Source organism: Megascapheus bottae, chromosome 32 (genome assembly GCF_031878675.1).
Source record: "Megascapheus bottae isolate mThoBot1 chromosome 32, mThoBot2.hap1, whole genome shotgun sequence".
Lineage (NCBI taxonomy): Eukaryota > Metazoa > Chordata > Mammalia > Rodentia > Geomyidae > Megascapheus > Megascapheus bottae.
This window is the reverse complement of record NC_143540.1, coordinates 8,450,534-8,463,895: the sequence shown is the minus strand read 5'-3', so window position 1 is coordinate 8,463,895 and position 13,362 is coordinate 8,450,534. Positions and strand designations below refer to the sequence as shown.

Sequence of the window (13,362 nt, the reverse complement as noted above, 5' to 3'; positions counted from 1 at the left end):
TTTGATTCCTTGGTACCACATACAGAAAAGGTCAGAAGTAGTGCTATGGCTCCTGTAGCAGAGTGGTAGTCTTGAGCTGAAGACCTCAGGGACAGTGCCCAGAGTTCAAAGCCTCCCGACTGACCAGTAAAAAGAAAAAAATCTGGAAGTGAAGCTTGTGGCTCAAGTGGTAGAGTGCTAATCCTTGAGCAATCAGGGACAGAGTTCAAAGGCCCTGAGATCAAGTCCCAGCACATGTACATCACTGAGTTTATCTTCCTGTGTGCTAATACTGTGCACTTGTTATCTACAGAAAAACACACATAGAACTTGCTTGAGGCAAAGGAGACAGCAGTGGTGAAGTACTTGAAACTCTGGATTCAGAAACCAAAATAAATAACTTACCTGTTAAATATAGTCACTGTTTAACTGTAGTGCGTTGGATGTAGGAAGTTAGTAGACTAGGTTCTTGCTTCTTTTCTTTTTCTTTTTTTATCTGTCCTTGGGCTTGAACTCAGGGCCCGAACACTGTCTTTGGGCTTTTCCTCAAGGCTAGTGCTGTACCACTTAGCCACAGCACCATTTCCAACTTTTTTCTTTTGGTGGGTCATGAGGCTTGAACTTGGCCTGGGCCTGGGCACTGTCCCTGAGTACTTCAGCTCAAGGCTACCGCCCTACCCTTGAGTCAAGCTTCACTTCCCATTTTCTAGAGGTTAATGATTAATTGGAGATTGGAGTCCTGGTCATTTTGTGCCCAGGCTGGCTTTGAACCTTGATCCTTAAATCTCAGCCTCCTGAGTAGCTAGGATTACAGGTGTGAGCCACCGCACCCGGCCGTTCCCAACTCTTCTATGTATGTGGTACCAAGGAATTGAACCCAGGTCTTCATGCATGTTAGGCAAACACTCTATCACAAGGTAAAACTACCAGTCGTAAACTAGGTTCTTAATAAAAACAATTTAGCTTGCACTTAACTACAATATGTTTACAAAATTTGCTAGCATCATATAAAGAAATATAACTTAACACTAAGGAATTTACATATGAAACCAACACATGGAAATAAATAGTAAAACTTACCATCCCTGTTCATTTTTATATTTGTAAGCTGCCCCAAGAATGTGACACAAGGTACCTCCAGCTTTAAAATCCATGAAACATTTTGCCTAAAATGATATAAATTACATGTAAGAAAAATAAAGGATCTTACAAAAATCACGCATGTCTAACTTCTAAGTTTTATAAACTTAGAAGACTTAAGTGATTGCTGCTTCATTACTTTGAGTTCTTTCTTGAAAAACTTAAGGTATATAGAAATTTTACTAAAAATTGACTGAAAATTTTACTGAAAATGTCTTTTTTAAAGTCCATTAAACATAATGCTGTGAATTAGTAAGTGAAAGGATACAAAGTATTTGAAAAAGAACGCTAGTGCAAAAATCAGTGACTCATAAGTAATTCTACTATAACTTTACATTTGATATTTTAAAATATATAGCTAGGTGCCTGTGGCCTAGCTATAGTCCTAGCTACTCAAGATTGGCTGAGATTTGAGGATAATGAGTTCAAAGCCAGCCCAGGCAGTAATGTCTCTCAGATTCTTATCTTCTATTAACCACAAAAAAGCTGAAACTGATGAGTATTAGCCTTGAGCACCCAGATCCAGTCCAAGCCCTAAGACCAGAGCATTCATACACATACACAACACACACAAAATAATAAAAACAAAAATAGTAATTTCTTAGATTTGTCTGCCTGGACTGGCCTTACACATGATCCTCATATCTCATGACTTTTCTTATTCTCTCCCCACCCTTTTCTTAGGGGGGGGAGGTCACTACTTTGGCTTGAATTCAGCCTTGGTGCTATCCCTGAGCTTCTGTGGCTCAAGGCTAGCATTCTGTCACTTGAGCCACAGCACCACTTCCGGCTTTTTCTGTTTACGTTGCACTAAGGAATAGTACCCAGGGCTCGATCATTCTACCACTAAGCCACATTCCCAGCCCAATCCTCAGATATCAATCTCTTGAATAGGTAGGATTACAGATGTGAGCCACTGGCTGACTGGCTATACTTTTCTTTAAAAATAATTTAACAAAAAATAAATTAAAAAAAATAATCAAATAATAATACACTGTAAAGGATTAAATAATTGCAAAATTATAAGATAGCAAAGTAGGGACAATGTTACATCCCTGTAATTCAAGCACTCAGGAGGCTGAGACAAAAGTCATGAGATCAAGTCCAGCCTAGGTTTACTTTCAGTAATATACGCTGAGGAGTTGAGATAGACTATATTTTCCACTCCAATTTTTTCCCATGTTTTGAAATACTTCTATTGCAGCAAGATATGAAAGAAAGAATATAGTCCATTCAAATAAAATGCAAAAGCAAAAATATACTATACCATTCAAGAATAAATACAAACATGGTGATATCCATAAAAAGGAAATTTTATCTCTGAAGGAAAGTGTACTATATGCTTGGGGTAAGACTGTAGATTGTTGGCAATGTTTGAATTATGGGGTAAGAGGGGAGAAGAGAAAGGGAGAGATGTAAAGAGGTTTTGCTGACAATCTAACCAAAAGCTAAGAAAGTACCCTTCAACTGAGCTAGATTCTAAAATGGAATTAAGTTAAATATTCTCTCATTCAGTCAAAATCTGTTTCATTCAGCTGGGCACCAGTGGCTCACACCTGAAATCCTAGCTACTCGGGAGGCTGAGCTCTGAGAGTTGAAGTTTTTAGCTGGCTTGGGCAGCAAAGTGCATGACACACTCATCGCCAATTAACTACCAAAAAAAGAAAAAGAAAGGCCAAAAATGGAGCTGTGGCTCAAGTGGTAGAATACTAGCCTTGATTGAGTATAAAAGCTCAGAGACAAGGGCTGGGAATATTGCTTAGTGGCAGTGTTTGTCTAGCATGCATGAAGCCCTGGGTTTGATTCCTTGGTACCACATAAACAGAAAAAGCCAGAAGCGGCACTGTGGCTCAAATGGTAGAGTGCTAGCCTTGAACAAAAGCAGCTCAGGGACAGTGTCCAGGCCCTGAATTCAAGCCCCAGGACTGGTACATACACAAAAAGTATCACAGACTTTCCTGTGCAGGCTGGCTTTGAGCCAAAAGTCTTAGATCTCAGCCTCCTGTGTAGCTAGGATTACAGGCACCTTTAGTCACTATTAATATATATATATATATATATATACACACTATATCTCATATATGTAATTTTACAATTACTAAGGTGTTTCACAGGAATAACTAAGTTAATGAGTACATTTCTCTCTAATTCCTTTTTTTTTTTTTTTTAAATGCCATCCCTTCCTTCCAATTCCCCCAACTATCCTTTGCCAAATCTTTTGTCACTTTTTGTTGCTATTGTTTTGGTGGTACTACAGATCAACCTCAGTGCCTTGGCACAAACGAGGCAAGTACTGTACCACTCTTTCACTTACTTTCAGGGGCAGGGAAACATTTTCTGCCAAAAGCCATTTGGATATTTATAGCAAAATTCTCAGGCCACATAAAATGATCAATATCAGAAGATAGGCTGTTGTGTGGGGAGCTGACAATAAGTGTATGTATCTGTGCTGTCATGTAACAAATGGTTTTGTGGGCCTTATACTTGAAAATTCTCTGCTCCAGCTAGACTGAGACTCACATAAGTTTTGCTTTTTACACCTATTTACTGTAAAAGGCAGACAGAAGAGAGACTCTATGGTGTTTTTATACTTATGTGTACCACCACACACATACCACACCACTACACACACACCTTGTAGGAAATGGGAAACATTAGTCTGGTTTTAGGTTTTTTTTGTTTTTGCCAATCTCAGCGCTTGGACTCAGGGCTTAGACACTGTCCCTGGGCTTCTTTTGCTAAAGGCTAGAGCTCTACCACTTGAGCCACAGCATCAATTCTGGCTTTTTCTGTGCAAGTAGTACTGAGGAATAGAATCCAGAGCTTTGCAGATGCTAGGCAAGCACTCTACTATTAGGCCACACTCCTGGACCCAATAATTTACTCTTTTTGCTGTTGCTGTCGTCACTGTCAGTCATGGGACTTGATCTCTGGACTTGAGCGCTGTTCCAGAGCTCTTCGGTTCACGGCTACTGCCCTACCCCTTGAGCGACAGTGCCACTCCGGTTTTCTGGTGGTTAATTGAGATAAGAATCTCACCAACTTTAGTGCCTAGGCTGGCTTTGAACTTTGATGCTCAGATCTCAGCCTACTGTGTAGCTAGAATGACCGGCAGAGGCCACCACATCCAGCAATAATTTACTGTTATACCAGTATTATTTATTTAGAAAAATAACTTTGTAAAAAAAGTTATTATACATTTCACTAAAATGTTCTTTGCTATTCTTAATGTTCTCTCATCCCATCTTGTTCAACACTATTCCACATGATACCCTTTTCATTTGGGAAAATGGAGAACACTATTTTGAGAGGAAGGAAAGTACATCTGGTCCTACTGGCACTAAGCCATGAATTATTTTTAATTATGGCTTATGCCTAAAAATATTCTTCTCTAATCCTTAAACACTGCAAGTTAATAATGGTTTAGTTACCAAGAGTTAAATATCCTACGAAGAAAGTCCCCTGAAAATCTTGTTTTGGGACACTCGTATGTTTTAATTCCAAACAGTAAATCTACTATGTAAATTACTTGGTATAATGTTATGCATGTTACTTTAGTCTGTTATTCTTGATTAATGACTAATACTACATTACAATGCTTTAAACAACGACCCAGTTTGATCATTCTAATCCAGTTTGCAACGTAAGAAAATAGGAAATAAGCAATGAATTATTTAAAGAGAGCAAATGATAAAAAAAAGTAAATGCGTAAAACAATGAGTACTAAGTAAAAGCAAATATAAATTTACGTTATTCTTGCAAATTTTTACTCTGAAATAATTTTAGTTAGAAACGTTAGAAAAATAAGCCAGGCACCAAGTAGCTCACACCTGTAATACTACCTACTCAGGAGACTGAAATCTGAGGATTGTGGTTTAAAGCCTGACTGGGTAGGAAAGTTGGTGAGAATCTCATCTCCAATTAACCACCAGACTGGAAGTGGTACTGTCACTCAAAACAGTAGAGCACTAACCTTGAGCAAAACAACAAAAACAAAAAGCTCAGGGACAGTGCCCAGGCTCTGAGTTTAAGCCCCACAACTAACCCCTTACCACCCCTCCCACAAAAAATAGACCTCAGCAGGTGGCAAAAGAAAAAAATGCCAGTAAAATAAGTATGCTGAATTATCAACTGAGTAGTCCTCACTAATAAAAATAAGCAAGAGAGGGATTTATGGCCACAATCCCCACACGAGGAGGGATAAAGCAGGAGTCACAAGTTTGAAACTAGCCCGAGAGCAGCTTCTTAAAAAAAAAAAAAGTTTTGTTTCTTTTTTTTTTTTTCAAGGAGGATGTCAGAAACTCATGCCTCTAACCCTAGCTGCCCAAGAGGCTGAGATCTAAGGATTATAGCTCAAAGCCAGAGTAGGCGGGAAAGTCTATGAGACTCTTATCTCCAATTACCTACCACATAGCCAGAAGCTGAGTTGGCTCAGGGACAGCACACAGGTCCTGAGTTCAAACACCAACAGTGACATGGACCTGAGTGAGCACATGCACGCACAAGCCTATTTTTCAGTAAGGTGCCAGTCAGTAATTTATGCCTGCAATCCTAGCTACTCAGAGGGTTGAAAACTAGAGAGAGGAGCCGGGTGTGGTGGCTCATGCCTGTAATTGTAGCTACTCAGGAGGCTATGATGTGAGGATGGAGGTTCAAAGCCAGCCCCAGGGGCACTAAAGTCGGTGAGACTCTTATGTCCAATTAACCAGTAGAAAACCAGAAGTGGTGCTGAGGCAGAAGCCTTGAGCTGAAGAGCTCAAGGACAGCAGCCAGGCACAAAGTTCAAGTCCCATGACCGACCTAAAAAAGAAAAAAAGAAAACTAAAGAGATTACAGGTTGAAGCCAGCCCAAGCAGAGATGTCAAGACTTCATTTCCAAAGGAGCCAAAAAAAAAAAAAAAAAAAAAAAAAAAAGCTAGGCTGGTCTGGTCACTGGTAGCTACTAAAGAAGCTGAGGAACTGAGGATCAAGGTTCAACGCTAGCAAGAACAGAAAAGTTTGTGAGACTTTTATTTCCAATTAACCACCTCAAAAGCTGGGAGTGAAGTTGTAGAGCACTAATAAGCCCAGAAACTCAGGGATAGCTCCCTGGCTGAGTTTAAGACCCAAAACAGACAATTTAAAAAAACAAAACGGTTAGGATGGAGGTGGAAGTGGTAGAAAGTTGCAGAAGGCTCTTGAGTTCAAGGTCTATTACCATCACAAAAATAAAGAAAAAAATAGCAGTATTCATTAGCTAAGACCAGCAAGGTAATTCAGTCACCAGCTGCATCCAAGAGTACAGAAACTGAAGCTACCCTTGGAACAAGCTAATGTACTTACAGGGAGTTTAGTGAAGGCCGGGTTGGTGACATGTTTTCCAAAGGCATCTTCCTGGAACTGGAGAAGCTGCACTACCAATCCAGCCAGTGTTTTATTGGTGGGAGCATCTGCATGAACATACTGAAAGACAAAGAAAGAGACTCAAAACCTAGCATGCTTGTTCCAGGATAAAAGCTTACTGTCACTGTGACAAACTTAGAGATATTTAAGATATATTCTCCGCTGTAAAGGACATTTATTTATTTTTTAAAATCTGTACATTCTTAAAAAATAGTTCAACTAGGGCACCGTGGCTTACACCTATAATTCTAGCTAACTAGGAGATAGAAAAGGGAGGATCAAAGTTCAAAGCAAGGGGCTGGGAGTTTGGCCTAGTGGCAGAATGATTGTCTAGCATGCAGGAAGACTTGGGTTGGATTTCTTGGTATCACATACATGGAAAAAGCTGGAAATGGTGCTGTGGCTCAAGTGGTAGAGCTCTACCATTGAGAAAGTCCAAGAACAGTGCTCAGGCTCCCAGTTCAAGTGGTAGAGCCTGTAATCCTAACCAATCAGGAAGCTGAGAACTTAGGATCATAGTTCAAAGACATGCTGGACAGAGGCATCATGACAACAGACTTTTATTTTCAATTAACAACTAAAAAGTTGGAACCAAGGGCATGACTCAAATTGACAGAGCATTTCCTCAAGAAGAAAAAAAAAAAACAGCTGAGTGTGAATCCTTGAGCCCTGAGTTCAATTCGAAAGCATCATTGAATTTAAGTCCCAAGGAACAGTAACAACAAAGACCCAAAGTACTGTCTTAAGACAATGTAATTTGTTAGAATTAACAAGTATTTTCATAGCATTTGATTACCTTAGCCACTTCCAGGAACTCTTTTGCATACAGACTGTATAAGGAGCAATATTTATTGCATTGGAGATATGAATAATCTAGAGCTCAAATGTGACTGGGGGAGGAAAGTACCTAAAAAGAACCCAATATGCCCAGTGGCTAACAACTACGAGACACTAACAAAACTTTATCACAGAGTTGTTCACCCTAAATAAGGATGTTCTTAGACAAGTTTAGCTTTTCATTCACTCAACAAATATTTACTAAGCCATTATACTAGAGACAAAGCATCAAGGACCAGCCTCCTACCAGAACGAAATGATTCAGCCCTGTGCCCCAGTTCTATGGAACACTCCCCAAAATGATACCCCCTCCCATATTGGGGAGGGAGGGCAGTGATTCTCTCAGCTTCACTGACTCACCTGAGGGCATCACTCCTGAAGGCTTACACAAAGAGGGATTTGGTGGCGTGGACACTAGGCCAGCAGTAAGCTGGAGGCCCTAAATCCACACTCCAAGTAGTAATGCAGCCGCCTTGTGTACACACACCCACACATACACAGTTTACAACTCTAAGGGTTAATAAGCCAAGCTTTGGGGGAAAAAAAAAAAAAGCCCCCCTAAGCCGCTGATTCAGTATAACTTATATTCCCAAGTGGAAGAGACAAGTATACACATGAAGAACTTAACACCCAAGGGGCAAACATTCCGAATAAAGGTGCTCTTTTAGTGGAGAAGGGCCTCACTGAATCGGAACAACCTCAAGCACTGGACACCTCATCCGTCAGTTCCCACCGAGTAAAAAAACGGGTCCTCGTCATTTAAGAAAATGTGGTTCGTGAATGATACCGTAGATCCGGTGCCCTCGGCGACCCGACCCATTCGCAGGATGGAACCCCCACGGCCCGTCCACTTCCCAGGACAATCGTCCCGCCGATCCTTCCACCCGTGGAACCAACCCCGCCGAGGGAGCAGAACAACCTGGAGTTAGTTAACTTCCACGACCTGGAGTTAAAGTCCCAGAAACACACGAGTCGGGAGCGCGGGTGACGGTGGTCTGCTCACCTCGCGCTTTCACGCGACTAACAAAAGAGTGGAGGGGTGGGGTGGGGTGGGGGAGACCCAGATTCACGCCCGGAGAGCGCTCCACGGGCACACGGGCGAAGGAGCCACGCGGGCCCCGAGGCTTTCCACCCACGTGCGTGGACTCGAGGGAGGGACGGGGGGAGGGGAGGAGCGGGACCCAACCCGAGTGGCCCGCGGAGGGGGGGGGCGTGGCGAGCCCCGCGCCGGCCTTTGTTGTCCCTCGTGGCGCGCGGGGGGGGGGGGGAGGGGCGGCCCGCGAGGCCCGACGCCGACTCCCGCCCCCCCCCGCCGCCCCCCGGGGCGCGCGCGACGCCTCCCGCCTCCTCCCTCCCTCCTCCCCCCCCCCCCCCCCGGCCTCCTCACCGGCGCGCGGAGACTCACCTTCTTGTAGTGCTTGCCCAGCCAGACTCGCACCGAATCCAGCTGGGACACCGTATCCGGGCTCTCCCAAAACTTGCTGGCCGGACCCCCGTCCTTCCGCCGGTAGATGGCCAGGCCCGCCGCCGTCGCCGCGCCCCCTGCGCCCGCCGCTCCCGCCGCCGCTCCCGGCCCGCCTCCCGCCGCCGCGGCCATCGTCACCGACCGTCGTCTCCACACACCCGACCCTCGCGGCGTTTCCCGTTCGCGCCCGCGCACCCGCGCGCGCGTAGCCGCCACCTCCACCGCCGCCGCCGCCGCCTCCGCCTCCGCCGCCACCACCACCACCACCACCAGCACCACCGCTCGGGCTCCGCCTAGCCAACCTGCTTCCGGCTCGGCGGCTTCGCCCCGCCCCCTCCCGACACCCGCGCTCCCACCGCCGCCGGCTCGCCGGACGGGTTCGCGCATGCGCGGCGTTCCCGCCGTGCCCGCCCCTTCCGCTCGCCCGGGCAGATCTAGAGACACCAGTTGCCGGAGACCGGTGGTGAGCTTCCCCTGAGCGTCGGCCTCCGTTTCCCGGGCTTCGCGTGGTTGAGGCGGACGCCAATCGCCTGCAGGTTCCGTATCTTTGGCTACCGCCGGAAAGAAAAGGCCTAGTGTGAGGAGGAGTATCGAGGGGGAAAGCCCCGACTCGGGGACCCCGCAGGTGAGGTCGGGCGGGGCGGCCGCTGGCCCGCAGGCCTCGCATCCCCCACGGTCGCCGCAGGACGTTTGCCAACACGCTCGAAAAGTACCTGAGAGCTCCGATCGCTGCCTGGGCAGCCTGGAATGGCTTACCACTGCCCCACTGGACAATTCCTGCCTGGTTTTCACCCCCGTCGAGTGAATCCTTTCCTCGAGTGTCTCCTGTGGGGCTGGATACGGCATCTGTCATCTTAACACGTGGTCAATGAGTGTGGGGGGGGGTGAACGGCCCCGCGGTAGACGGGAAGGATGGCCGTAGTGCAGTGGTGAACATGATGCTGTTTCCTCCCCCTGGAACAGCAAGTGACCGACCCAAGGCTTGTGAGCAGCGCTGATGAGTTCTTCGAGGCCTGTCTTAGGTTGAATAGAAGATGATGAGAGGGCAGAGGGCCTTCAGGACACAGGAGAACAAATAATAACGGGTATGGACTTAGGAAAGACTGGTGAAAGGCCATGAGTAGGAGAGGTAATTGGATTGTGGCAGTAAGGAAAAAAAAAATGTGTGTGTGTGTGTGTGTGTGTGTGTGTGTGTGTGTGTGTGTGTGTAGGACCTGGTCCTTGAACTCAGCCTTAGGCACTGCCCCTGAGTGTGTTTTTGCTCACGGCTAGCCCTCTACCCCTTGAGCCACAGCGCCACTTATGGTTTTGTTTTGTTTTTTCTGTGTATGTGGTACTGAGGAATCGAATCAGGGGCTTCAGGCATGCTAGGCAAGCCCTCTACCACTAGGCCGAATTCCCACCTTTTGATGGTTTCACAAACTTTCCGATGGACTCGGATCTCAGCCTGCTCAGTAGGTAGGATTGCAGGCATAAGACCAGCGCCTGGCTCTTCCCATATTTTTAAAAAAAGTCGTACCAAGAGGTTACAGTTCCATAAGTCAGGCAGTGATGGCCATGTTTCTTGGATAATGTCACCCCTTCCTTACCCCCATTTTTTTCTTCTCCCATCCCTAACCACGAGTTGCATAATAATCACAAAAACTGTAGAAGTGAGCCGTGGCTCAAGTGGCAGTGTTAGCCATGAGCAAAAGAGCTCAAGGATAGCACTTAGGTCCCATTATTGGCACAAACAGAGCCTGGAACGAATGACTCCTGCTTGTAATCCTAGCTATTCAGGAAATTGAGATCTGAGGATTGTGGTTCAAAGCCAGCCCAAGCAGAAATTTTATGAGACTCTTTATCTCCAATTAACTGCCAAAAGGACCAGAAGCAAAGCTGTGCTTCAAGTAGTAGAGCACTATGCTCAAGGATAGTACCCAGTCCCTGAATTCCAGCCTAAAACCAGCACCAAATAAAATAGAATACTTCTGGAAAGCAGAGTCTTGCTACTAGTGGGTTTTATTAGCCCAACCTTCATAGCTATATAATCAGACCTTGTTTGTTTTGTTGTTTTTTTTTTTAAGTTTTGTCTTGGAGAATTTCGTATTATTGAGAGGGATGGATATTTTCAAAATAGATTGTCAACAACAAGTATAAAAATAATGAAACCATTTGAAACTGCCATGCCTGTTTTTGTATGCAAAACTTCAGGACAGTGACATGTTCCTGTGGTTTATGCCTGTGATGTAGCTATTCAGAAGGCTGAGACCAAAGTTTGGAAGACTTTTTTTTTTTTTTGCCAGTCCTGGGGCTTGAACTCAGTGCCTAGGCATTGTCCCTGAGCTCTTTTGGTCAAGGGATTTTTCTGTGCAGGCTGGCTCTGAACCTCAACGCTAGGATCTAGCTACTCAGGAGGCTGAGATCTGAGCATCATGGTTCAAAACCATGAAAGTCTGTAAGATTCTCATCTCCAATTAACCACCAGAAAACCAGAAGTGGTGCTGTGACTCAAGTAATAGAGTGCTGGCCTTGAGCTGAAGAGCTCGGACAGTACCCAGGCCCAGAGTTAAGCCTCATGACCAACCCAAACAAAAACCCTAAAAGCTAACCTGCAGCCCTCTATTTACATTAAAAAAAAAATTGTGAGATTAGTAGTCTCAGAATAATCCAAGAGCAGAAATACTTGTCTTCATTATCTGCTCTGCTCTATTTGTCAAATAATGATGATAATGGCTCTTACTCCACTGAAAAAATAATAACCCAGTGATGCATGGTATGATTTAGTGAATTAATGAATAAATGAAGAGAAATGCTTCTCTTGTGGTAAAATGCCATATCTTATTTTTGGTGCAGGTCCTGGGGCTTGAAGTTGGGGTTTGGGAGTGGCCCTGAAGTATTTTGCTCAAGGCTAATGCTCTATCACTTGAACCACAGCTCCACTTTTGTTAAATGCCACCTATTAAAAATAATGAATTTAGGACTGGGATGTGGTTCCCAAAGTAGAACATCTAACATACTAGATGTACAAAACAGTTTTGGGGGTCACAATTACTGTATTGGGAGGTTTGGGGTTTTTGTTTTTTGTTTTTTTTTTGCCAGTCCTGGGCTTGAACTCAGGGCCTAGGCATTGTCCTTGAGCTTCTTTTGCTCAAGGCTAATGCTCCACCACTTGAGCCACTGTGCAGGTTTTTCTGTTTATGTGGTACTGGGGAATCTAACCCAGGGTTCATGCTAGGCAAGCAGTCTACCACTTAAGCCATTCCCAACTCACAAAGCCTTTTGGGGAAAACAAAAGGCCATCTTTTCCCCAAGTAAAAGAACAAAGTAATTGGCAGGAATCTGGCCATACTCTTGCAAGATAGTTGATGAAAGAATACTACTGTATATTCCATACTGCCCTCCAATGGTTTGTAGAAGAATTACATTTTGAATTAAAAATTACCAGAAGCCACAGGATGGCAGATCATAATTCCCTCTGAATTTCCTGTGTGAAAGGAATAAGCATGTGAGTGTAAATAATGTTTTTAATTTGTTTTAATCATAGATTTTTTTTTTACCAGTCCTGAGGCTTGAACTCTGGACCTAGGTGCTGGTTCTTGAACTCCTTTACCTCAAGGTTAGTGCTCTACCACTTAAACCACAATGTCACTTGCAGCTTTTTCTGTGATTTAGATGGAGATAAATCTCACAGACTTTCCTGGCCTGAGTGGCATGAGCCACTAGCCCCAGGCCTTTTTTTTCCCCCTTCTTTAAACGGTCTCATTATGATTCCCAAGCAGACACTGAACTGTTGGGTTCAAGTGATCATTTCGTTTCAGCCTAATAAGCTGACGACAATTGTATACTACTGTAACCCATTCATAATTATATTTTGGTGCACAGTTACCACCTTACAGGCATCCACTCACTTTTTGTTCTTTTTTTTTCTATCTCTTCCCCTCTACCGCCTTCTATTCAATAATTTTATTTTCTCTTGACTGGCTTGGAAAGTAGGAATATTATTCTATTATTTACACTAACATTTTTATGCAAACGCTAAATAAAATGTAAATAAATAAAACGAAATCTTGAATGTCTTTTTTGTTTGTTTTTGTTGGTTGTGAGGCTTGAATTCTGGGCCTGGGCGCTGTCCTGGATCTCTTCGTCCAAGGGTAGCACTCTACCATTTGAACCACAGCGACACTTCTGGTTTTCTGGTAGCTCATTGGAGTCAAAGAGTCTCCAGGATTTTGTGTTTGGACTGGCTTTTAACTGCGATCCTCCACATACCGTAACACTTAAGAAACTGAGATAACTAGCTGTGGTGAATCCAGGCAATGTGTGCATTATTTTGCTGGGGGGGGGGGGGTTAAGAATGCCTTACCACAGGGCCACCAGTAGAGCTCTACCATTCATGTAGGCCTCTGCTTTTTTTTTTCCATATATATTTTTATTGTAATAGAAGGGTTACATTATATTCACCAGATAGAAGGTGCATTACTTCACAAACATTGATACCCTTTCTCATGTCTTGGTCCCCATTTCCCTCCCCCGGGGCCTCTGCTTTTTCTGTTTTCCAAATCTGAACTTCTGACCCA

The 13,362-nt window shown here is 44.3% G+C and overlaps 1 protein-coding gene across 2 annotated transcripts in view; it reads right to left on the bottom strand.

Moving 5' to 3' along the window:
• The window catches only part of Smarcc1 (SWI/SNF related BAF chromatin remodeling complex subunit C1), a 70,981-nt gene extending 61,966 nt beyond the window's left edge, over positions 1 to 9,015 (bottom strand). Inside the window, exons 1-3 of one of the 2 annotated variants that reach the window (XM_090323387.1) lie at positions 8,744 to 9,015; positions 6,442 to 6,561; positions 1,060 to 1,145 (exon numbers count right to left, since the gene is read on the bottom strand). In XM_090323387.1, the coding sequence (XP_090179513.1) occupies positions 1,060 to 1,145; positions 6,442 to 6,561; positions 8,744 to 8,935 (398 nt within the window). In that variant the 5' untranslated portion in view covers positions 8,936 to 9,015. The remainder of the gene's footprint in view (positions 1 to 1,059; positions 1,146 to 6,441; positions 6,562 to 8,743) is intronic. The other variant, XM_090323386.1, reaches the window with a different exon arrangement.
• Between the last annotated feature and the right edge of the window lie 4,347 nt (positions 9,016 to 13,362).